Consider the following 25,949-nt stretch of genomic DNA (forward strand, 5'->3'; position numbering starts at 1 on the left):
CAGTCCAAAGTTATAAGAGTTGTCCGTTTGAAAGAGAACGTGTTTTTGATTATTTTAGCAATGTGAAAATTTACATATTAATAAGTTAATTCAAAAATAAATGTAGCCGTTTTTATTCAATAATTTTAATTTTTTAGCTTTAAAAAGTGCGCTCAACCTATTACTAATAGCATATTTTCAGTTCTTTCATTCTGCGTAAGATTTTTTTAATGGATAACTTTTGGTTATAAATAATTTTATATTCTAACTCATTAATTATTTTATTTTTTATTAATTTTTTTCATTTCAAAAATCGTTTTTCATTCTTTTAAACTGACAATTCAGTAGCGATATTTATAATTTTCTTAGTTTTAGACTATATACTCATCGTATAATACTATTTAGTTTTCCTAAAATATCCTATAATTTTTTTTACGTTTCATATATGTATAATATAATAAGTATAGACAGATTGTAAATATAATAAGTATAGATAAATTGTAAATATAAAAACGCTTTCAAATACTATGAAATCATAATTAACTCAAAAATATATTAATATTAATAAAAGGTGCAATTTTTGTTTAAAAATTTAAATAGCTGTAGTGCAATAAAAAATATTGAAAAATAAAAAGAGTAAGAGTAGGATAATTACTAAAAAGGTAACTATGAAATATTAAAAAATATAAAATAGAGGATAGTTAATAAAAGATTGTTAAGTAATTTGTATTTAAGATTGAAGTGCAAATATAACTGGGGGAGGGCGAAAATCTCCACCCAAAAAGTATCACAACTGAACACTCATCCGCTGAATCAATTCATTTATATTTTGGATTAATCCATTTTGTTCATGAACTTTACATTTTAATTTATCTGATCTGTGAATTTTTATTTGATCTTATCTGGTCTTTATACGTTACATTTTTAGGTTATGTGATTCCTGAACTTCCATTTGATCTCATTCGGTCTCTGAACTTTACATATTTTAGTTTATCTGGTCCCTAAACTTTCGTTCGTTTGAGGATTCGAAGAAAAAAAAGAATCAAACATCAAGGATCCGATAAGATCAAATGGAAATTTATAGATCAGATAAACTAAAAATGTAAAGTTTTGGGACCAAATAAAATCAAATGAAAGTTCAAAAATTAGACAAACTAAAAATATAGAGTTTAGGGACCTTATGATGAGTTAATAAACTTCACCTGATTTGAAATAGAGTAATAGTAATAGATTCTATGTCAAAAAAACATAAGTAAACCAGAAAGGAGTTTTGGCTAGAAACTTTGAATTAAGATAGGAATACGCTAGGTTGCACAAAAAATCGTTTTTGCGTTAATTCAAAGCCCAGAAAGGTCCGTTGAGCGCCTCGTGGCTATGTCATAATAGATCCGAACTACTCTCTTGATATTCTAAAGTAACAAATATTATGGATCAATTTTTTATGAGGTAATCCTAATAAAATATTAAACGTTTGCGGGTATTGTCAGTTTTAGCCAAACCTTTCAAATTCGGCTAGTTTAGCTAATTTTAAAATATTTTGAATCTTTTTTAACGATTCGTGAACCAAACCTAAAAATTCAAGGTAAAGTTCATCCCAAAATGGCTAAATTTTTCCGTTTCATTCACGAATGGTCGTAAAAGATTTCAATTATTTACAAATGAGCTAAACTATTCGATTTTGAAGGGTTTCGCTATAACTGATAAAACTGCAAACGTTTGGTATTTTATTGAGATTAACCTGTTTTTTAAAATGCAATAAATATTTTAGACTGGAGGTAATCTAACTGGTATGCGGGTAATATTTTTATATCTCTGTTAAAATTACAAACTGAAACATTTTTATTTTCCAAATCAAAAAGAGAAAATAAAAATCCATTTTTTTATATAATATCAATAAATGCTCTCTTAATATTTTAAAATAACTATTATGGATCAATCTTTTTAATATGCAATAAATTTTATGGACCAGAAGAAATCTAACCGGTGTGCAGTTAATATTTATACCTCTAAAAAAATTAAAAATTGAAATATTTTTATTTCTCAAATCAAAACAAGTCAAAAAGAGAATAAAAAGTCATTTTTTTTCATATTCCAAATAGAAGAGAACGAATTTATCAATTCCGTTCTCAAGCTTCTAACAATTGTGAAAAGTGCTTTGTATGATTGTTGTCTGATGTTGGTAAAAAAAAAACAAATATGAAACGATGGTAAAAGGCAAAAGATCCTTTTTCACAACCAACCAACTCCAATCATAACTAATACAAGAAAATTAACATCAAAACTAAAACAAGTGCCAATTTACCATAGATTACATTCTCATATTCTAACTAATAAAAGTGTATTGACATTAAAATTAAATCAAACATAAAAGCTAACTAATTCCAAACTATCATATTTCAAATATAAAAGCTAACAAATTCCAAACTACCATATTTCGCATCTTCTATAACCAAATTATTTCTTATGCCTCTTCGAACAACCGGCCTATAACCAAAAATAACCCAACATTAGTAAAAAAATAAAAATGGTAACAAATAAAAACTAATTAAAACAAACCTGATTGCCGCCTTGTTTGTTATTTCCCCCTTGCATCTTCTCTTCTGTTTCGCTCAAGACTTGTCGTAATAAACTACTGTGTATTGCAATTTCAAAACCCAAAAATCCCATTGACATAATTCCCACAATTTCTCCTTTAATGTTAAAAACCGGACCACCTGAACAACCCTCTCTAGATCCAAGACCATAGATTTGTATTATGGGAGTTTGAGGGTGAAGTTGCCTCTCAAATTCATACTCGTTTTGCTTAGCTTTTATCCACGCATCCACGTTCCATATATGGCCCATAATGCGATATCGGGGTGTGATATCCAATGCAGTGCAAATGTAATTACTACATATTTGATTGTCTTGCGGGACATCAACATCATCCATACAAGGAAATGCAACAGTTCCAACAAAGAGAGAACCCACTAAATTACCCGGATGCCCGATGTGTAAAAGTTTTTGTCCCACAAATAACGATCTATCAACTGCCAATCTCCCAAAATTACAATCAGAAACATTCTTAACTCTCAATACTGCAATATCCCATGTATGTTTTATATGAACCTCCTCAACTTTATGCAAAAAAGAAACATCATGTAACCTACGAGCAGTAATAATATATGGACGTTTTACGAATGTATGAGCAGAAGTCATGATCAACCCGTTTCTGTCAATAGAAAAAGCTGTGGAGAAACTTTCTACAATTTGATTATTGTTATTTGGGCAATATACTCTAAGTACCCACACAATGCTCTTAAGCTCAGTATTTAAAGCACGCAGCTCTTGGGGGCTTAATACGGAATCAGCTGTGAGTTGCGGTTTGGTAGACATAGGATCAGAATCCTGCCAAGACAAGAACACAAAACAAAACAAAACACACGATCCATATAAACAAACTGAAACGCATTGCTAAAATGTAGCAGTTAGAAATTATAAGAATAAAAAGGAGTTAGCTGACCATTGCAAATGTCTGATTTTGACGTTTCCTTAGGATTTGCCTTTCCTGCTTTGCTGAAACTTGCAGTAGGGTTTGAGGGTTTGGTAAGACATTTGGCTACTTCAACATACCTTACACAAAATGACGAAAATTTGGAAGAATTGGGCAATAGAGAGGGAAGCTGTTTTTTTTAGATCTAATTGGGCATTTAGGCCTCTTTTCCTCATATTAATTTTTTTATATATTATACTTATGATGGCTATGCATCCAACTAAATCAACTTCTAAAAAAAAAAAACTATTAAGCTAAATTGACTGAAAAACCAATCCGATCGAACAAATTCGGCTAGGTTTATGAATTGTAATTTTTTTAAGATTTGGTTTCAATTTGATTTTTATTATTATAAAGTAAAAAAAAAAGTCAAACTATATCATAATTATTTAAAGTATAATTATTTTTGAAATACTAATAATTTTTTTATGAAAGGCTATATGTATAATATATTACAATTCAGCTTATATTTGACTTCTAAATTTAAAGTCTTTTAATTTTTTTTTAAAAGAACAATTTATTCTTCTATTTCGGTTTAATTCAAAAATCAAACTAAACCTAATATTACTTTATATGTATATCTCTAACTAAAGCAAAATTTACAATTAAGTTGAAGTTAAAACTGTAAGATAAGACGTCAAATGGATAAATGAATACAAATTTAGGAGTCAAACGATAAATTAAGCCAAAAAGAAAACATAGTTCTGTGAAATTCAAATAAATTTCTGTAAAATTATAAAACAAAATAGAATTACTAAAGAAAACAAAAAAGTAATCCTAGACACATCATCTAAATTTAAACTCTATTTTTATGTCTACCAAACTGCAGCCTGAATTCTGAAACACTATAGACCCCCTAATTTAAACATAAAGGGCACATTTCATCTCCAACGATCAAACTACATGACTATCGACCTTTGAACCCTTCTCACAAAGAAACTATAACCTTCATATTCTTTGACATTTCACGAACATATATAGAAGATTCTTCATTTTCTTTTTTTCCTCTATAAATTGAACTAACTTGCTAGTAAATTCCAATACAAAATTGACTGAAAGTCATCTTCCTGAAAAAACAGTTCTCCTGCACAAAAATTGGGAACCATAAATAAGAGAAACACATAAGTTATGAACGAAAGAAAGTTAAGTGATTCGGATTCCATTTCTATATGGACTTACATAATGTCATAGTCCGTATTGAAGAGGAAAGCCCCGGCGGAGAGTTATTAAGCCAGTCTCGGTCCACATGATCCGAAGAACTCGTGTAATATTCACGGTCATATTAAAAATCCTTCTTCTTTTGCCAGAAGACAAAAAGGAATTAGAAAAATCCACCACGAATGTTGCAGCATTGGCACTTTTCAAGTAATTACTAATATTCACGGTCATATTAAAAATCCTTCTTCTTTTGCCAGAAGACAAAAAGGAATTAGAAAAATCCACCACGAATGTTGCAGCATTGGCACTTTTCAAGTAATTACTAATGATGGTTGGTCCAGAAAAATTTATGGTGCTACATGCAATGAAACTCTCGTATCAGCATCTGACATACAGAAGGAACCAACACTTACCGGTTACAAAGCAGACATTATGCACATGGACAAATTTACCTGGTATGCCGATGTGAACCATCACAGGAAAGCATCGACTGTGTTCGAGTGTACAAGCATGCTCCTGGGTTCTGTAAAAATAAAAGGTGAAAACAGTTGATAAAAAGTACAGTTTCAAAATAACCTATTTAAGAGACATTCTCCCGCTACGTTGCATGGAAAATAACCGAGCCCTATATTTTGCCGTTTCTCGAAAATAATTTTGAAAAACTAAAACTTTTATATTTATAACTTATTACTGTAAAAAATATTATTTCCCGTTTTCTGTTTCAGCATATCCTTTCAGCATTTCTATTTCCTTTGCCACATATGTAATTGTCCCGTTCCTAACAATTTCTGATTCTTTGGAATCCTAAAACCAAGAAAGAAAATAATATTATATGAGCCAACAACAAATAATTACGCATACATGAACACAAGGATCTTCTAAGGGCAACCCTTAAAAATACAATACATCCATCTTTCACGACTTAGCAAACATGAACTATTATACAAATTTCAAAAATTTGATACCATGAGATAGGCACACCTAGATCTGAAAGTTTTCACACCCCTAGATGAGTGATTAAGAGCCAAAATGATTCCTAGGACTTTCTAATGCACTTGTAAAGAACGCAAAACGATTCCTAGGACTTTCTAATGCACTTGTAAAGAACACCTCACTTATTTCATCATTATGGGTTTTATAGCTTGAAAGGGATAAGGTCCATATTGGATCTCGACTTTTTTAAAAAGTTCAAATTGGAACTTCATGTTTGCTTATTCCCATAGGGAACTTAATGTATCAAAAAAATGACAAAACTGGACCTTATTTTAAGAAACTCGAAAAATCTGTTAGAGAATATGTGTGTTGGATTTAAAGGTAACTGAAATAGCAAGAAATAAGACACTGACTTGGACATGATGATCCAAACGTTAAATTTTGCAAAAGGCAAATTGGACCTTGATAAAAAAATAACACATTGGTTTGTGAAAAACAATAAATGTACAATAAAAAGTATAACTATATATTTTTAGTAAAATGCAATAATAAAACTACATAACTGCTTTAGATGTTTATATATAGTGGATTTTTTTTAAAGACACATAGTCGTCTTTTTAGATTATCACGCTGCATTAGGCAACTATCACCATTAAGTTCAAATACTACCTGCCCAAAAAGAACATCAGCTCAAAACAAATTTTACTTATTACTTAATTTTTTTGGTACCTTATTACTTTTAGAGCATCCACAATGCATGTCCAATGAGAGTCTAATAGACTCTAGCATTAGACCCACATACATTGCGGAATGTCTAATACATTAAACCGTCTAGTCTGCACTAGACGGTTTTATACGGGCCAAATACTACCTGCCCAAAAAGAACATCAGCTCAAAACAAATTTTACTTATTACTTAATTAATTTTGGTACCTTATTACTTTTAGGGCATCCATAATGCATGTCTAATGAGAGTCTAATAGACTCTAGCATTAGACCCACATGCATTGCGGAATGTCTAATACATTAAATTGTCTAGTCTTCACTAGATAGTTTTATATGGGCCAAATTTTATTTATTTTTTGAATGTTAAAACCTGTTCTTTTACACGTGGATCCTACATTAATATATATTTTAGAGTCTGACCATTGTGAAAGATGTGAAAGAGAGTCTAATAAAAAGAAGTCTAAGAAAGTGATGACGTGCGAGGCATATTAGTCTCATTTTGGGTCTAACCATTTTAGATGCCCTAAAGTCCACCTCATTTATTCTGTAACAGACGTTTAGGCTCCGTGATAAAAGGATACAATCCCCTTTTAAAACGATGAGTTACAATTAGGGAAAAGAATATGAAGTCACAATTTGAACTTTTATAGAAGTTGAGGGTCTAGTTTGGACTTATCCCTAACCAAAAAAAATAGGCCATATTTCATTAAAAGCCAAAAGTTACTAAACCTTCATAAAGAGGTGAAAATTACCCAAGTCTTTAGGAGCATCGTCAACAACTTCAGCAGGTTGATCAGTTCCCATACTTTCTAAGCATGCTCCTTGGCAACTCATAAATTTCTGCAAACTGTTCATAAAGAAAAAACATTAAACTATAAGAATATTTCTATAAGAATATTAAAAGAAACAAATTAATGATGCACTCAAACTCATGCGCTCTTATGACATTATAAAACTCTCACCTGAACATGAAAGTAAATAAAACCGCTATGACATTCTATTGTGTTAGTAATTTGGTGATGGAAAAGATTTGATCTTCATTTAATGAAATGATATGAAATGACAATGTCCGAGAAAAGATGGCCTTCATAATGTGCAGGTTAACATAGTTTTGAAATTAAAAATCCTCACTGTGGCCAAACACAAACGGGACATTAAATTCTTCAGGAGCAGCATAACAAACTAAATTACACCTAATGCAAAATGAAATTTAACAGGAAAACTTATGATACTTGCATGTCACACTGATTAAGTACCGGAAGTTTATTCAAAACACACGACTGTCCATTCGACTTGCCAGCTGAATCACAGGACTTGCCTTGCCTATCAATAAGTGATGATAAATTCATTAGGAGTAAGCTCCAATTCATCAAATCATCCGCTAAAAAGGAAACTAATGTCACCTTCCTAACCCACCTTCCAATGACTATCGGAAGTCTGATAAGGCTTTAAGAGAAACTAGTCTTGCTTCTAGCTGTGTATAATTGGCAGCTGTTACGGTCAACATGCAATAGATAAAAAAGAAACTTCTTAGTGTAATGGGAACAGGAAATAATATAAAAACACAAAATATACTACCACACTAGTAAGAACTGCAAGATGCCAACCCATATAAACAATCAAGAGAAAAAGAAAGAAGAGTGTTTAAATTTGAACAGAATAGGAAATTTTTTGGAGATCAAAAGCACAAAGATTCCATGAAAGACAAGCACAGAGTAGGAAAGAAAATACAAAGAGTGATAAGCACTTATTGAGCACTACCCATCTTCCACTTTTACGTCAGGGCCTTCATGTTCCATTTAACCAAACCCTCATACCCGAGAAGTGCAATCTAAGGGGGAGAGAGAGCTATGCTTATTGTTACAGAGCATTTTCAAGGAACACTCAAATCTGAAATGCAGAGAGTGATGGTTATCAAAGCACTTAACTCTATCTTCCACTATTACGCCAGGGCCTTCGTATTCCATTTAACCAAATGCTCACAATCCTATTAGTGCAATCTAAGAGGAAATAGAGCTATGCTTATTGTTGCAAAGCATTTTCAAGGAACAATCAATTCCAACATTTAGTTATTCTCTTTCTATGACTTCTGCCTATGGTGGACCTATGCATAGTATAAGCTACTGCATCATACGACAGATCCAAATCAGGGACATTATTTCCTAACAATTCTCTTATCTTCCATTACCCAATGCCATTCTGCTATTGTTTATTTATTGAATAAATAAGCCAAACAAATTAGTCCCCAAGGCAGAGATCAAGCCCTCTACCCATCCTTTAACTCGGAGAAAATATTTTAAACTAAAATACCCAGATCACCTTCTCAATTACTTGATTAGGGGAGAGAGAGAGGGAGATAGAGAGAAAACATCAATAAGAAGATCTTACCACACTCTCAGAATTACGGCAACACCTCTCAGCATAGAATTCAAAAATATTTGCATAAGTTCCTGAAACATTAAAACGTGGAAGCTGGTTATCCACACAAAGATGTATGATGGTAGCCTTGAAATCAGAGTGAAGTGCTATTTTTCTTATTTCAAGTTTTCCAAGAAATTTCCGGTATAAATTAATAATTAGAACCTGTTAGAAATACCCTCAGAAATAGCAATCTATTATCCAATTGCAAGTAATTTATACATTTTTCGTACAATCTGTCCATATTAATTATGCATTCCAATTGAAAATTGACTTTAAAACTTATGCATGCCCTTCTTACTGTAATCGTCTACAAGAATGATTTTTGTCATTCATAATTGTACATTGTTTAAATAGTCAGCTTAGCTGTGTTCAAAGCTTTTTATGACACATAGCATAAGGAGAAAATCAGAAGGAAGTAGACACCTGCAGTAACTGGCTTGGCTATTTTCAGCTTCATAACTTCTTCGTCTTGTGTCTGCACAATAAATTCAAGAAATGAGTACTCGTTTGCAGTTTACTGACAAAATCAAATCAATGCAACAAAGCCGTGTAGCTGTTAATAGAATACTCTTGCAGGATTGAAGCAGCATGAAACACAGAATTCATTATAGGACAGCAGCGAGACTGAGAATCCACGGATAAAGCATCATGCACATTGCCTGTAATACAAATGTAAGATTGTAGTGAATTTGAATGTCCAAATACAGTAAGAGTTTGTTTTGCAGTTCGGGATTTATTCTACTGTTATCCAAAGTGAGTCAAATATGCATTTGACATCCATCATTGCACATTCATGCATTTACATATCTCCTTTACGATCTCTTGCCCAGAACATAGGTTTTTTCAATTCATGTTTTAAGTTCTAACTGATGCAACTGCATCCTACCTGCTGACACTATTTGTATTCAGATTCAGACAGAGACATGATATTAGCTGTATTAGAAAAACAAGTGTTCTAACTAATGCATAAATGTTCCATATTGCACAGAGAGTTGCACATAAATTTAGTGACTTAAGACTTCAACTCAGAAGAAATAAAAAGGTTTTTCTAATTTTTCATAAGGTTCATCTTGCTTAACAGGTTTCAACGAATCTAAAGAAACAGCTGCTAGACATAATCCAATCAGCAATCTTGTTCTACAATTGTCACATCTATTTCAAAATTAACAACCTCTGCTTTGGAGTTGAAATACATCTATTATCCATAAGAAATTGAATTCTTTAATAATAAAAAAAATGGCAATTGGTACCTGATTCATGTAATTCCAGGTAAAATTGAAGGATGAGCAGATGGAAGAGTAAACATTGTGCATTTAATCCCTAGGTTGACATGCTTTTCCTTCTTATTCGCAAGATAGAAAACAAGATAAATTAGGTTTTTATTTGACAGAAAAGTTTCTGTTAGATCTTTGCCGGATATTAACCGTTCCTAAAATCCATGTATTGTACACTGAACAAAGATGGGTTAATGTACAAAAATGGCCTTAATGTTTACTTTGTGGCTCATTTGGCTCTCTAATATTTTTCGAGTCTCAAAAATGACCCTAACATTACCAATGTGGAACAAATATACCATCCGTCTAACGGTAGCTTCTTCGGACATTAATTCGGCTGATGTGACATGCAATTATCCGTTGCCCTAATATTTTTCGACTCTCAAAAATGGCCATAACGTTATTAAAGTGGAATAAATATAACCCGAACGTTATCAAAGTGGAATAAATATACCTTCCGTCTAGCGGTAGATGGTATATTTGTTCCACTTTAATAAGATTATAGTCATTTTTGAGATTCTAAAAACATTAGGAGCCCATGTGAACCATACAGTAAACATTAGGGTCATTTTATACCTTATCATTAAAAATTTCCAAAAAAAAAAGAAAAAATTAAAAAATCAATTCACCCCCTCAACTTGGCATGACAGATCAAAATAGCTCAAATTTACAAAATCGGATCATACAAACGCACTAATATGCCAAACCCGATCACACACCCTCCCCGCCATCGTCCCTGCGTTTATAACACAGTCTCCCCTAACAAATGGAAAGGGTTAAAAATAATTTTTAATATTTACCCTATTCATTAATTTAATGTTTGATAATTTTTAACTATCTATTTAATCCATATAATTTAAAAACTTTGTATATTATTTTAAAATTTTATTTAAAAATATAGAAACTTTATTACACTTTTTATGTATTTTTTATATTTTTTACAACACCAAAATTTAAATGGCAAACCCCAATCATCTTCTCCCATTCTTCTCAAATCCACTCCCTATGCAAAATACCCACATGCCGAATCGACATAGTATCAAACAATGTTCTTTCTGTAACCAAAAATATGGATGCTTATCGGCCATATCAGCCGGTACGTGCTGATCTATGAAATTATGTTTACATATATATTGCTGAAGTTTTCCTGCACCAGAAATCCCCACAAAGAACATTTTTTGTGATGTTTGAAGAGAGGTGAATTCCTGTCGGTGAGTTTACGAAGGTAAATTATGCATTCGATATAGGCAGCTTTATTGAGTATTAACTGTGTTATACTGTGTCAATTTGATAAGTTAGGCAAGTCCTGTGATTCAGTTTGCAAGTCGAATGGACAGTCATGTGTTTTGAATAAACTTCTGCTACTTAATCAGTGTTAAATTCCATTTTGCATTAGGTGTAATTAAGTTTGTTATGCTGCTCCTGAAAGGTTTAATGTCCCGTTTGTGTTTGGATTTTTAATTTCAAAACTATTTTATCTGCACATTATGAAGCTCATCTCTTCTCGGACATTTTCATTTCATACCATCCAATTAAATGAAGATCAATCTTTTTCCATCACGAAATTACTAGATAAACACAATTGAATGTCATAACAGTTTTATTTACTTTCATGTTTTAAGAAGCGCATGAGTTTGAGTGCATCATTAATTTGCAAGTTTTATATTCTAATAGAAATATTCTTATAGTTTAATGTTTTTTCTTTATGAACAATTTGCAGAAATTTATGAGCAATTGGTTAAATGCAATACGAAGGCCCTGTCGTAATAGTGGAAGATAGAGTTATAGTGCTCTTAAGTGCTTTGATAACCATCACTCTCTGCATTTCGGATTTGAGTGTTCCTTGAAAATGCTCTGTAACAATAAGCATAGCTCTCTCTCCCCCTTAGATTGCACTTATCGGATTGTAAGGGTTTGGTTAAATGGAATATGAAGGCCCTGACGTAAAAGTGGAAGATGGATAGTGCTCAATAAGTTTTTGTCACTCTTTGCATTTTCTTTCCTACTCTGTGCTTTTCTTTCATGGAATCTTTGTGCTTTGATCTCCAAAAATTGTCCTATTCTGTTCAAATATAAACACTCTTCTTTCTTTTTCTCTTGATTGTTTATATGGGTTGGCATCTCGCAGTTCTTACTAGTGTGGTAGTATGTTTTGTGTTTTAGTATTATTTCCTGGTCCCATAACACCAAAAAGTTTTTTATTATCTATTGCATGTTGACTGTAACAGCTGCCAATTATACACAGCTAGAAGCAAGACTGGTTGGCATTAATGTAGTCGTTGGAAGGTGGGTTAGGAAGGTGATATTAGTTTCCTTTTTAGCGAATGATTTGATGAATTGGAGCCTACTCCTAATGAATTTATCATCACTTATTGATAGGCAAGCCGAGTCCTGTGATTCAGCTTGCAAGTTGAATGGACAGCCATGTGTTTTGAATAAACTTCTGGTACTTAATCAGTGTGACAAGCAAGTATCATAAGTTTTTCTGTTATATTCCATTTTGCATTAGGTGTAACTAAGTTTGTTATGCTGCTCCTGAAGGATTTAATGTCCCGTTTGTGTTTGGCCACAGTGAGGATTTTTAATTTCAAAACTATGTTATCCTGCACATTATGAAGGCCATCTTTTTTCGGACATTGTCATTTCATATCATCTAATTAAATGAAAACCAAATTTTTCCATCACCAAATTACTAGATAAACACAATTGAATGTCATAGTAGTTTTATTTACCTTCATGTTCAGGTGAGAGTTTTATTATGTCATAAGAGCGCATGAGTTTGAGTGCATCATTAATTTGTTTCCCTTTATATTCTAATAGAAATATTCTTATAGTTTAATGTCTTTTCTTTATGAACAGTTTGCAGAAATTTATGAGTTGCAAAGGAGCATGCTTAGAAAGTATGGGAAGTGATCAACCTGCTGAAGTTGCTAACGATGCTCCTAAACACTCGGTATTTTTCGTCTCTTTATGAAGTTTTAGTAACTTTTGGCTTTTAATGAAATATGGCCTATTTCATTAGGTTAGGGATAAGTCCAAATTGGACCCTCAACTTCTATGAAAAGTTCAAATTGTGACTTCATATTCTTTTCCATAATTGTAACTCATCCTTTTAAAAGAGGATTGGATCCTATAATAACAGAGCTTAAACCTCTGTAACAGAATAAATGAGGTGGACTTAAGGGCATCTAAAATGGTTAGACCCAAAATGAGACTAATATGTTTCGCACGTCATCACTTCTTTAAGACTTCTTTTTATTAGACTCTCTTTCACATATTTCATAATGGTTAGACTCTAAAATATATATTAATGTAGGATGCACATGTAAAAGAACAGGTTTTAACATTGAAAAGATAAATAAAATTTGGCCCACATAAAACCGTCTAGTGTAGACTAGACGGTTTGATGTATTAGACATTCCGCAATGCATGTGGGTCTAATGCTAGAGTCTATTAGACTCTCATTGGACATGCATTGTGGATGCCCTAAAAGTAATAAGGTACCAAAAAAATTAAGTAATAAGTAAAATTTGTTTTGAGCTGATGTTCTTTTTGAGCAGGTAGTATTTGAACTTAATGGTCATAGTTGCCTAATGCAGTGTGATAATCTAAAAACACAACTATGTGTCTTTAAAAAAATTCCAGTATATATAAACATCTAAAACAGTTTTGTAGTTTTATTATTGCATTTTACTAAAAATATATAGTTATACTTTTAATTGTACATTTATCGTTTTTCACAAACCAATGTGTTATTTTTTTTATCAAGGTCCAGTTTGCCTTTTGCAAAATTTAACGTTTGGATCATCATGTCCAAGTCAGTGTCTTATTTGTTGCTATTTCAGCTACCTTTAAATCCAACACACATGTACTCTCACAATTTTTTTTGAGTTTCTGTTAAAGTAAGGTCCAATTTTGTCATTTTTTGATACATTAAGTTCCTTATGGGAATAAGCAAACATGAAGTTCTAATTTGAAGTTTTTAAAAAAGTCAAGATCCAATTCTAAGCTATAAAATCATAATGATGAAAGGTGTTCTTTAGCAGCTATCATCCGTGCATTAGAAAGTCCTAGGAATTATTTTGCTCTTAATAACTCATTCGGGGGTGCGAATACTACTTCATATCTAGGTGTGCCTATTTCATGGTATCAAATTTTTGAAATTTGTGTAATAGTTCATGTTTGTTAAGTCGTGAAAGATGGATGTATTGTATTTTAAGGGTTGTCCTTACAAGATCCTCGTGTTCATGTATGCGTAATTATTTGTTGTTGAAGTGCATATTATACTATTTTCTTTCTTGGTTTTAGGATTCCAAAGAATCAAAAATTGTTAGGAACGGGACAATTATATATGTGATAAAGGAAATAGAAATGCTGAAACAGAAAAGGGAAACACTATTTTTTCACAGATATAAGTTATAAATATAAAAGTTTCAGATTTTTATAAGTATTTCGAAAACAGAAATAAAACGCCTAAATAGTGCTCGATTATTTTCCTTGCAACATAGAGGGAGAATGTCTCTTAAATAAGTTATTTTCAAAGTGTGCTTCATATCAACTGTTTCACCTTTTATTTTTACAGAACTCAGGAGCATGCTTGTACACTCGAACACAGTCGATGCTTTCCTGTGATGGTTCACATCGGCATACCAGGCAAATTTGTCCATGTGCATAATGTCTGCTTTGTAACCGGTAAGTGTTGGTTCCTCCTGTATGTCAGATGCTGATTTGAGAGTTTCATTGCATGTAGCACCATAATTTCTCTGTACCAACCATCATTAGTAACTACTTGAAAAGTGCCAATGCTGCAACATTCATGGTGGATTTTCCTAATTCCTTTTTGTCTTCTGGCAAAAGAAGAAGGATTTTTTTATGACCGTGAATATTACACGAGTCCTTCGGATCATGTGGACCGAGACTGGCTTAATAACTCCCCGCCGGGGCTTTCCACTTCAATACGGACTATGCAAGTCCATATAGAAATGGAATCCGAATCACTTAACTTTTTTTCGTTCATAACTTATGTGTTTCTCTTATTTATGGTTCCCAATTTTTGTGCAGGAGAACTGTTTTTTCAGGAAGATGACTTTCAGTCAATTTTGTATTGGAATTTACTAGCAAGGTAGTTCAATTTATAGAGGAAAAAAAGAAAATGAAGAATCTTCTATATATGTTCGTGAAATGTCAAAGAATATGAAGGTTATAGTTTCTTTGTGAGAAGGATTCAAACGTCGATAGTCATGTAGTTTGATCGTTGGAGATGAAATGTGCCCTTTATGTTTAAATTAGGGAGTCTATAGTGTTTCAGAATTCAGGCTGCAGCTTGGTAGACATAAAAACAGAGTTTAAATATAGATGATGTCTAGGATTACTTTTTTGTTTGTTTTAGTAATTCTATTTTGTTTTATAATTTTATAGAAATTTATTTGAATTTCACAGAACTATATTTTTTTTTTTGGCTTAATATATTGTTTGACTCCTAAACTTGTATTCATTTATGCATTTGACCTCTAAATTTTACTTTTGAAAAAGAGAATAAAGTACAAATGCGTTCATGTGGCGAAAAATGCTGACTAGGCTGCCATCTAGCTAGAGATATACATATAAAGTAATATTAGGTTTAATTTGATTTTTGATTTAACCGAAATAGAAGAATAAATTGTTCTTTAAAAAAAATTAATAATTAATAATTTTAATTTTAAAAATCAAATCTAAATTGAATTGTAATTTATTATACATATAACATTTAAACATAAAATATATTAGTATTTTAAAAATAATTATACTTTAAAAAATTATGATATATTTATATTTTTTTTTTACTTTATAAAATTAAAATGAAAATTGAAACCAAATCTTCAAAAAATTACAATTCATAAACCTAGCCGAATTAGTTCGATCAGATTGGTTTTTCAGTTAATTTAGCTTAGTATTTTATTTTTTTAAAGTTGATTTAGTTGGATGCACAGGCATAGTTTTAATATAATAAAAAAAATTAATATGAGGAAAAGAGGCCTAAGTCTAGTAAAAAGTCACTAAAAACAGCTTGCCTATTGTCCAATTCTTTCAAATTTCAACTGATAAAAAAAAAGGAAGCGAGTCGTCTTCTCTGTGAGGTATGGTGAAGCCTCAAACCCTAAGCACCAAACCAGCGGTAGTGACTCTGTAAGTTCCGGCAACGGCAAACCCTAAGAAAACGGCTTAAGCATCAATTTTCATCCTTCAAAATCAGACATTTACAATGGTAATACTCTCCTTTTTATTCTTCTTATTTCTAACTGCATTTTTACCTCCAACATATATGCTGTACATTGTTCTTAGTTTGTCTATATTATTATTAATCAACCTGTGCAGGATGCTGATTACGTCTTAAGCCCCCCAGAGCTGACTGCTTTAAATACTGAGCTTAAGAGCATTGTGTGGGTACTTAAATTATCTCTCCCATCTGACTATGAAATTCGAACTGTAAATACTTTTGCTACAGCTTTTTCAATTGATGAAAATGGACTGATAATGACTTCTGCCCATCTCTTTAGAAAACATGCATACCAGATTAGTGCTCGTAAGTTAAATGATGATAAATTTTTGCATGAAGCTGAGGTGGTTGAGATAAAATCTAAATGGGACATTGCATTATTAAGAGTCAAGAATGTTTCTGATTGCAGCTTTGGGAGACTCGCAACTGATAGTTCGTTACTTGTGGGGCAAAATGTTTTACATATTGGGCATTCGGGTAATTTCGTGGGTTCTTTTTTGGTTGGCAAAGTTGTATTTCCTTGTGTCCGTGTCCCGCTAGACAATCAAATTTGTAGGAATTACATTTGCACCGCATTGGATATCACACCTCGATATCGCATTATGGGCCATATATGGAATACTGATGTGTTGATGAAAGTTGATCAACACAACTATGCATTTGAGGGACAACTTCACCCTCAAATTCCCGTAATTCAAATTCGTGGTCTTGGGTTTACAAATAGTTGTTCGGGTGGTCCGGTTTTTAACACTAAAGGGGAAATTGTGGGAATGATGTCAATGGGATATATGGATTTTGAAATTGCTATACACAGTAGTTTATTTCAACAAGTCCTTAGCGAAATAGTAGAGGAAAAGTAGAGGGGAAATAGCAAACAAGATGGTGATTAGGTATGTTATAATTAATTTTTATTTATTATTATTCTTATAGCAATTAATCTATTTGTTACTAATATTGGTTTACTTTGTTTTGTGATAGGCCGATGGTTTGAAGAGATATCGAATTTGATTATAGAAGATGTGAAATTTAGCAGTTTGGAATTTCTTAACTTTTTACTTTTTGTTTAATTTTAATGTCAATATACTTATATTAGTTTGGTGATTATGCAAAGAAATATGAGAATGCAAACTATATTAGTTTGAGATTTATCAGCTTTTATTTTTGGCTTAACTTTGGTGTCAATTTCTTTGTTTTAGTTATGTGATTATGTAAAATTATCATTGAAGTTAGCTATGAAGTGTCGTTAATTATCAATATACATGTCATTTTTAGTGGTGTAATGATGTTTTGCCTTCTACCACCGTTGGCACTAACATTGATCAAATTTTAAAAAGAAATGTAAGATTGTAATGTAATGAATTCTGTAACCATTAGTTGAAGTTTAAACTTAATTGACCTTATATGAAAATGTTGAACAATTGAAATTAGTAGGAGCGCTAGTGTGAATTTTATTCCTTTTGCAATTTTTTCTTTGTTTTAATAGGCAAAATTCATCCGGAGGCCTTTGTAAACCTCATAAATCATAATACACTTTCAAATTTTAAAACTCTGAAATCTACGAATAGTATATTTTTAACTCCGTGGGGGCAGTGGACCCCTACATGGGATCGTCATTGATAGTAGCTATTAAGAGTAGAGGTGTGCATAAATCGACAAAACCAAAAAACGGAATTGGACCGAACCAAAAATGTTAGTCCGGTTGGTTTTTAGTTTTGTAACAGAAAATAGGAAAAACCAAACAGTCCGCAATAATGTTATGTATATTAAATAAAGATTGGGTAGTACTATTCGCCGCCCCAAATAACCACCCACCGCCCAACTTTTGACCAAACTACCCCTAAATCATTTTCATTTTTTTAAAAAAAAATTCAATTCTCTCAAATCAATTAAAAACCCAACGAATATCCGAACGAATTTATAATAAAAATGTTAAAATCGACTAAAAATAAATCTAACAATTAATCGGTTTTAAATTTTTTCATTTAAAAATTTTTAATTTTTTTTTTAAAATTTTTTAATGGGCCATCGACGGGAGATGGCGATGGTCCAATGGACCATCGTCCAGCTTTGGCGATGGTCCATTGGACCATCGCCATCTCCTGGCGATGGTCCAATGGACCATCGCCATCTCCTGGCGATGGTCCATTGGACCATCGCCAAAGCTGGACGATGATCCATTGGACCATCTCCTGGCGATGGTCCAATGGACCATCGCCAGGAGATGGCGATGGTCCATTGGACCATCGCCATCTTAGGGCGATTGTCCATTAAAAAATTTTAAAAAAAAATTTAAAAATTTTTAAATGAACAAATTTAAAACCGATTAATTGTTAGATTTATTTTTAGTCGATTTTAACATTTTTATTATAAATCCGTTCGGATATTCGTTGGGTTTTTAATTGATTTGAGAGAATTGAATTTTTTTTTAAAAAAATGAAAATGATTTAGGGGTAGTTTGGTCAAAAGTTGGGCGATGGGTGGTTATTTGGGGCGGTAAATAGTAGTCCACTAAAGATTTGACAAATTAATGATTGCCTAGCGGAAGAGTGTTGGTTGTAAACATTTAAAAATTAATGACACTTTAATTGCTACAAGTTTTCTTTATTGCATTATGCATTAATTAAATATAACATGTTTTAATCGAATCAAACAAAAAATCTCCACTATTTCGGTTGGTTTTCACTTGCTACCTGCTCGTGTTAAGCAATCCACGTAAACTTAGGGGGTCTTTGTGTGAAGAACAATAAAATGTAAACAGAAATTCAAGTGCAGTTGTTGAAGGTATAAATGCATCTGAAGCTAGCAATGATGTTAGGCTTGCTGCTATTCCGGTACCGTATAATGTCCTAGGCATGGCCGGTCTTAGATGAAACGAGGCCCTAGACGGTGGCAATTTAACACGTATAAATTATATATCTTTTCTTTTCAAGAAGTGGAATAGAATAATCCGGTTGAAGAGTAATAATTAATTTTTTTTAATAATAATAGATATTTTTATATTAAAAATAATAAATATATCATGTAAATAATTATACTAAAAAGTTAAATATAGAGACTAATACCAAATTCAAATTTGGCCTTTCCGTTGAGTGAAAAAAAAAATCTTAATGTTAAGTCGAGATTGAGCAGCAATTCATGTAAACCCATAAATAATTATACTAAAATAAATATATGAAATGTTCAAAAGTAATAATTTTTATTAAGGTAATTTGTATGAAAATTATCTTGATTTAAAGATTTGGTAATATTGAAGGCTCTTAATAAATTTTCATTGATATTATAAAATTTGTTAAGATTTTATGCCATTTTTAATAATTATGTTGAGATTTTTAAGATTTATTAAGGTATCTTAGATTTTTATTTAAGAGTCAAATAAATTATGTGTATATAAAATTTAGGGTTAATTCCATAAAAAGTCACGATCTTTACTTGAATTTTCATTTTAATTACGATTTTTAAACGTTGTAATATTAAATCATGACCTTTTATTTTTTTTCTTCCAAATCTAAGATACACATAGCCCCTTTAACTATTTATGAGGCCCTAGTAATTGTGAGGCCCTAGGCCTAGGCCTGGTCCTAGGCTCATAAAGCATTGTAATTATTTCAATTTTTAAGAATTTTATAACAATTTTTTTAAATTTTTATGGGTTATTATATAAATACGTTTTAGTCCTTCAATTTTGCCGCTATCTGACAATCTAGTCCACTCGAATTTTGATAATCAGATCGCTCAATCGTCACCCGGAAAATCATCATTGCACACTAGTTCTTTAGTAACAGAATTTAATGGAAATGGTTATTTGCACTTTAAAAAAATTTAGAGGGCCCAATAAATAGTTAAAGGGGGGCTATGTATATCTTTTGAAATATTTGAGTTTTTTTTTAACACGTTTTGCCTTTTATTTATAAACTAGCACAATACCCGCGCTACGCTGCGGGTCTTTTATTATATAGTATATAAATGTACTTTTTATCAAAAATTACCACATCAATGAAGTTTATAATAAAATTTATTTATACAATAGGATCTGAAAATTTTAAAATATACGACAAACACATCATATGATTATTTCAATATATTTTATTACTATATTGCATTTTTACGATGTATTATTAATTTATAAATATCTGTGACATAATTTGTTAGACTATTCTCGTATTTTTGGTACAAAATCAAAAAATATTTAATCAGATTTTAATGAGTATTATGCAAAGCAAGACATGTTTTTATTCGTCTATAACATTTCCAGCAAACATAATTTATTGCATTTTATTGTTATTTTCAGTAATTTTCTTATAGAATCTTATGTGACATATATACCGTGAAAGATATATGTGTTTTTTCTTTTTTTTGTCCTAATCCAATACGAAGTCATTCAAGTTGGAGAATGTATCAATCCGTTTTACTTTCAATATATGTAACAATATTTAAGTTGCACTCGCCTTCAAGTGTCGGAAATTTTGGACGCACGTATAGAACCGACACAAAAATTGGTGTTCTTCTAACATTGTTTACCTTAGTTTTGGGGGTTATATAAGTTTGTTACTAATGAAGATATTTTAATTTTTATTAATTATGTAAATAATATTGCAATAATTTTAAAGTTTAAATTTATTCTTGTTTTGTAGGATTACTTTTCTTTCCACTTCGATTTTTTTGGTGATCGCTTGTAATGTTTCGGATTTCAGACCAATTAGCTTGATCAATGGTATCTTAAAATTGGTTTCTAAGGTGCTAGCTATCAGATTATCTCCTCTTCTTCCGCTCATCATCTCAGACAACCAATTTGGGTTTGTTAGAGGCAGAAATATCCACGACTGCCACATGATAGCTTCTGAGCTCATTCATCTTGTTCACAGTCGGCGCGAAAAGGCTTTTATGATCAAGCTTGATTTTAAAAAAGCTTTCGACTCTATTTCTTGGGAGTTTATTCTTAAGATGCTTGGCCAGATGAATTTTGATAGTTCTTGGATACAATGGATATCTTCTTGTTTTAGTTCTTCTCAGCTTTCTGTTCTTGTCAATGGTTGCCCTTCAGAGAATTTTTTTATGGAAAAAGGGGTTAGGCAAGGCGACCCCCTTTCCCCTATGCTTTTCGTTATAGCGGTTGAAGGTTTAAGGGCTATTTTGGCTAGAGCCATCTCTAAAGGGTTGATTGATGGCATTTCAGTGGATGGTTATGATTCTCCTGTCTCTATACTGCAATTCGCAGACGACACTCTTCTCTTCGTCCCTAGTGATTTAAATCAGATAAAGAGTCTTCTGCGCATTCTCAAATGCTTCGAACTTATCTCGGGCCTTAAAATCAACTTCCAAAAGTCTTCTATTATCGGCATCAATGTTGACTCCTGTTCTTTGAATGCGGCTGCTGATATTTTGAATTGTAAAGTTGATTGTCTTCCTATAACTTATTTGGGTCTTCCTCTATCTCTGAAGAAAGTAAAGGCAAATGCGTGGGATCCTGTCGTCCAGAACTTTTCTTCTCAGTTATCTAGATGGCGAGGTAATCTTCTTTCTCCTGCAGGAAGGCTTGTTTTGATTAAGTCGGTCCTTAGTAGTTTTCCAATTTACTATATGTGCTCCCTTAAGATGCCAATTTCGGTTGTCAAAAGTCTTGAAAAAACAATGCGTCGTTTTCTTTGGGGAGGATCCTCGGATGGGAAGTATTTTAGCAAGATGGCTTGGCCGATTGTCTGTTTGCCTTTTTCTGATGGTGGTCTGAATATTACTCCATTTACTTTGAAAAATACTTGTTTGCTCTTTAAATGGATGTGGAAGCTTATGAATGCGAACACTTGTTCTCTTTGGTTGTCGGTGGTTTCGAATAGCTTGGGGATTCATTGTTGGTTTGATCTTTTAGATGGGAATCATTCTCGTCGGGTGTCTCATACTTGGCGTGGAATATTGGCTGGTTGTTTGGAGAATTCGGTCATCTGGGAGTCCTTTTTAACGCAAATCTCAGTTTTGGTGGGTAATGGTTGCAAAACGAGATTTTGGTTTGATAAATGGTTGGGTCAAAATGCTCTTGAAAGGGATTTTAATTCTCTGTTCAGGCTTAGTAGAAACCCGAAGGTGCTAGTTTCTGATGTCTTTGATGTTGAGAATTCTGCTTTTGCTAATTTTGCTTGGAAACGTCGTCTCCGTGTGGGTGAATCTGCTGAGCTGCTGCGCCTCCATGACCTGTTATCTGCTCGGCAGATTACTTGCAGCAGGTCGGATTCTCCAGTTTGGCAGCGGGATAAATCCTTCACTTCAGTCTCCATGATGCGGGTGATCAGGAATACTATGGCAGTGGAAGTCCCAACGGCAGTGACATGAGGAGGTACGCAATTCATTCGAACTATTTGGAAAACTAAGCTTCCGCCTCGTGTTCAGTTTTTCTTATGGTTATTAGCAAAGGATAGAATTTCTTCGAATGTTAACTTGGCTAGAAGAGGGATTATTTTACAAGAAAATAGGGGTTGTTTACTGTGTTTAGAGGATGAGACAGCAACTCATATTCTGTTTCATTGTCACTTTTCTTGGCAAGTTTGGACGCACGTCATCTTTCGGAGTAATAATTTTTGGGTTTCGCCTTATTCTCTGGAGCATTTTTTCGTGCAATGGTCTGCCTTATGCGCTTATAAATTCAGAATTCTTTGGAATTTGATTGGGTTCTTCCTCGTTTGGTCTCTTTGGAAAGCAAGAAATAAAAGAGTTTTCAAGTTCAAGACAAGTAGGATTGTCAATCTCGTTTTTGATAGTGTTAGCAAGGCGGTCTTATTTTATAAAGCTTTTCACCCAAGCTTCCCTTATTCTAGTTTGGATGTTTTGAGAAATTTGGATTTTTTCTGTAATCCAATTTAGTTGTATTAGTTTCTTTGCCTTCCACTCCTTGTGGTTGAGCTAATACAAATATCATTTATCAAAAAAAAAAACTTATTATAAGGACAAAATAATTTAAATAGTTTTAATTATAAACGACATTATTTTTGTTTGTCATTATTCTATTATAATGCAACATATATACTGTCAGGGGTGAAGTTGTTAATTATTTTTAAAAGGATTGAATTTCATTGTTTAGTATAAAATTAAATATTAAAGAGGTCAGTTTATATTAAAAAGAGTACAATATATATGAATTAGCCTAATTAATACAAACTTTTATTTAATGTGTTCGTTGTTATACATCGTTAAAAATGTATGCATTTTCTTCAGTCTCTAATTCAATATGATGTCATTTATGTTAAAAAATATATCAATGTTGTTTTACTTTCAATATTTCAATGTCACTTTCGCCATAAACAATGTGCTGTTATATATTGTAGTTGTTTAATTGTAACATATAGTATAATTATAATATGAATTTATGTAATTAGTTTCAAAATATAAACATGTGTAAAAATAGCTAAAGATCATTATTTGCAAACTATTTTTACATTTCTTTTATTTTTTTATCGTTTATATTAACACCACTTTATCATATCTTACAATATTAAATATTTATGGATAAAAATAAAAGTTTAAAATCAAAAATTTGTTAATATGGTTTTCTATTTTTTTACTTTACAGAATATGTATTCTATATGAAAAATTTAGATAAAACTATTTTTTGAAAAAGAGGCAAATACACATCTAAAGTCTAAAAAGGGACATGTAAACCTCTAACGTCTTTTAAAAGGAGATATAAGTTCTCCTTAACGGCGTGTGCATGATGTGTAAATTTTGTGGACGTAACAATCTTGAATCCTACATGGCATTATATTCACGAATTGTATTTGTTTTGTCTCGTTTTATAATGAAAAAGACATATTTAAAATTATAAACTCCAAAATCGCAAATCCAAATCAATCAACAACCCTAATTTAAACGATTTCAATTTTACTTCCGCGTCATAAATTAGGGTTTTTGATTGATTTAAATTTAATAGGATTCACATTTGCCATGTTAGCAAAATTTACACACCGTGCGTGCACTATTAATAGAGATGGCCATGGGCCGGGTCAGCCCGTGAACCGGCCCGGAACCGGTCAAATCCGGAACCGGACTAAAACCAGCCCGGAACCGTACAAAAGGCGGTTCCGGGCCGGTTCCAAATTTATTGAATCGTGAACCGGCGGTTCTGGATCGGAACCGGCGGTTCAAGGGTCGAATCCGTTAATAAAAAATATATATTATATATTTAAAATATATATTATATCTTTATCATATAATATATTTATTTTTGCAATAAAATATATGTTATATTTGTTTTAGTTAAATTTTTAGTTAATATTTTAATTTTTTTTAAAAGAACTATTTTATTTTCTTGTAATACTATCTTCATGAATTGTTTTATGAACAAAGGATCAATTCACCCCCTCAACTTGGCACGAAATATCAAATGAGTCATTCTCGTCGCTTTTGGTACAAACAGACCCAAAACTTGCGTTTTCGTATCGAATCAGCCCCTTTTTTATTCTTGCCCACTCTCAACCTGTGTTTGAAATACACTCTCCTGGTTAAAAGTCTAGAATAGTGCTTATTATTTTTAAAAAATTACAAAATAATACATGAATTTAAAAAAAAAAACTAAATTTTAAAAAAAATAAATTGAAGGAGGAGCAGCTCAGCTGCTCCTCCTCAGCTCCTCCGGCTGCCGGAGGAGCATTGCTCCATCGGAGGAGCAGACCCTGGGTCTGCTCCTCCATCGGAAGAGCAGACCCAGATGGGTCTGCTCTTCCCCGTGGAGCAGACCCATCTGGGTCTGCTCCTCCATCGTGGAGGAGCAGATCCAGATGGATCTGCTCCGGCGAAGAGCAGACCCATCGGGTCTGCTCCTCCACGATGGAAGAGCAGACCCGATGGGTCTGCTCTTCATTGTGGAGCAGACCCATCTGGGTCTGCTCCTCCATCGTGGAGGAGCAGACCCAGATGGGTCTGCTCCGGCGAAGAGGAGCAGACCAAGATGGGTCTGCTCCGGCGAAGAGGAGCAGACCCATCTGGGTCTGCTCTTCCACGATGGAGGAGCAGACCCAGATGGGTCTGCTCTTCACCATGAAGCAGACCCATCTGGGTCTGCTCCTCCATCGTGGAGGAGCAGACCCAGATGGGTCTGCTCCGGCGACGGGTCTGCTCTTCCACGATGGAGGAGCAGACCCGCTGAGATTGCGGGGAAAAAAAATGCGATGAAAAAAAATTCGAAAAAGCGATGAATTAGAGTTAATTGTGTTTTATTAGAGTGAATTAGGGTATAATTAAGAGTTTTGATTAAGTAAAATATAATTTTTTTTAATAAATTTAAATAAAATGTAATTGATTCGAGTTAAATGTGTTTAATTAAGATATAATTATAGTTTTAATTAGTTAGGATATGATTAATTAAGTTAATTAAATAAAATTAACAAACTCACTCTCTCAAGGGCTCTTTTGATACGAAAACGCAAGTTTTGGGTCTGTTTGTACCAAAAGCGACGAGAATGACTCATTTGATATTTGGTGCCAAGTTGAGGGGGTGAATTGATCCTTTGTTCATTGTTTTATTGTTAAATTATATTTTTTAATAATTAAATTTTAATTTTATTTTTAATGTTTTTCTAAACCGTCCTCAACCGGAACCGGAACCGTCCGGTTTTGAACCGTCATGGAACCGTCATTAGGCAGTTCCGGGCCGGTTTCACTTTTTCTTGAACCGTGATCCGGCGGTTCCG

General features: G+C 32.6%; 4 protein-coding genes across 21 annotated transcripts in view; 2 read left to right on the plus strand and 2 right to left on the minus strand.

Moving 5' to 3' along the window:
* Positions 1 to 2,231: 2,231 nt before the first annotated feature.
* LOC126687159 (uncharacterized) lies at positions 2,232 to 3,686 on the minus strand. Its single transcript, XM_050381574.2, has 3 exons — positions 3,482 to 3,686; positions 2,536 to 3,366; positions 2,232 to 2,463 (listed from the first exon to the last, which is right to left on the minus strand). Exons 1-3 carry the CDS (start codon positions 3,482 to 3,484, stop codon positions 2,434 to 2,436), a joined length of 864 nt encoding a protein of 287 aa, XP_050237531.1. The 5' UTR covers positions 3,485 to 3,686; the 3' UTR covers positions 2,232 to 2,433.
* A 475-nt stretch (positions 3,687 to 4,161) lies between these two features.
* Positions 4,162 to 25,949, minus strand: part of LOC126687165 (uncharacterized) — a 66,443-nt gene continuing 44,655 nt past the window's right edge. For 2 of the 11 annotated variants that reach the window (XR_008790953.1, XR_008790952.1), the window contains exons 6-7: positions 4,691 to 5,473; positions 4,162 to 4,595 (exon numbers count right to left, since the gene is read on the minus strand). Coding sequence is in view for 1 of the 11 variants with exons in the window: in XM_050381589.2 (XP_050237546.1) it covers positions 4,571 to 4,595; positions 5,122 to 5,192; positions 7,081 to 7,174; positions 8,716 to 8,771 (246 nt within the window). In the remaining 10 variants the exon portion in view is untranslated. Of the gene's footprint in view, positions 4,596 to 4,690; positions 5,474 to 7,079; positions 7,175 to 7,583; positions 7,651 to 7,743; positions 7,819 to 8,715; positions 8,778 to 9,171; positions 9,224 to 9,316; positions 9,408 to 9,998; positions 10,168 to 25,949 lie in introns of those variants that run through there. The other 9 variants (XR_007644055.2, XR_007644054.2, XR_007644051.2 and 6 more) reach the window with 9 other exon arrangements.
* LOC126687164 (uncharacterized) lies at positions 10,933 to 15,506 on the plus strand. Of its 8 annotated transcripts, none has more exons than XR_008790956.1 (6): positions 10,935 to 11,247; positions 11,743 to 12,308; positions 12,402 to 12,468; positions 12,882 to 12,975; positions 14,605 to 14,714; positions 15,084 to 15,506. XR_008790956.1 is itself a non-coding variant. In XM_050381582.2 (6 exons), the coding sequence occupies exons 2-6, from the start codon at positions 12,235 to 12,237 to the stop codon at positions 15,146 to 15,148; spliced, it is 444 nt and encodes a 147-aa protein (XP_050237539.1). In that variant the 5' UTR covers positions 10,939 to 11,247; positions 11,743 to 12,234; the 3' UTR covers positions 15,149 to 15,506. The 8 variants fall into 8 exon arrangements, 5 of the variants coding, with proteins under 5 accessions (XP_050237539.1, XP_055962177.1, XP_055962179.1 ...); XM_050381582.2 differs by lacking the exon at positions 12,402 to 12,468 and adding an exon at positions 14,331 to 14,427 and having other exon boundaries at positions 10,939 to 11,247; positions 14,601 to 14,714; XM_056106202.1 differs by lacking the exon at positions 12,402 to 12,468 and adding an exon at positions 14,331 to 14,427 and having other exon boundaries at positions 10,939 to 11,233; positions 14,601 to 14,714.
* Positions 16,072 to 17,448, plus strand: LOC126687162 (uncharacterized). The gene is made up of 3 exons (XM_050381576.2): positions 16,072 to 16,266; positions 16,377 to 17,168; positions 17,257 to 17,448. The coding sequence occupies exons 1-2, from the start codon at positions 16,264 to 16,266 to the stop codon at positions 17,136 to 17,138; spliced, it is 765 nt and encodes a 254-aa protein (XP_050237533.1). The 5' UTR covers positions 16,072 to 16,263; the 3' UTR covers positions 17,139 to 17,168; positions 17,257 to 17,448.

The sequence above is a fragment of the Mercurialis annua genome, linkage group LG6, assembly GCF_937616625.2.
Source record: "Mercurialis annua linkage group LG6, ddMerAnnu1.2, whole genome shotgun sequence".
Taxonomy (NCBI): Eukaryota; Viridiplantae; Streptophyta; class Magnoliopsida; order Malpighiales; family Euphorbiaceae; genus Mercurialis; species Mercurialis annua.

Bases quoted from the DNA above. Each gene is read 5' to 3' on its own strand.
- LOC126687159 (XM_050381574.2), bottom strand. The intron at 2,464-2,535 runs GTTTGTTTTAAT...TTTTGGTTATAG, and splicing joins ACAAACAAGGCGGCAATCAG to GCCGGTTGTTCGAAGAGGCA.
- LOC126687164 (XM_050381582.2), top strand. From the start codon at position 12,235: ATGTTGACTGTAACAGCTGCCAATTATACACAGCTAGAAGCAAGACTG. The intron at 12,309-12,881 runs GTGGGTTAGGAA...CTTTATGAACAG, and splicing joins ATTAATGTAGTCGTTGGAAG to TTTGCAGAAATTTATGAGTT. The intron at 14,715-15,083 runs GTAAGTGTTGGT...ATTTTTGTGCAG, and splicing joins TAATGTCTGCTTTGTAACCG to GAGAACTGTTTTTTCAGGAA.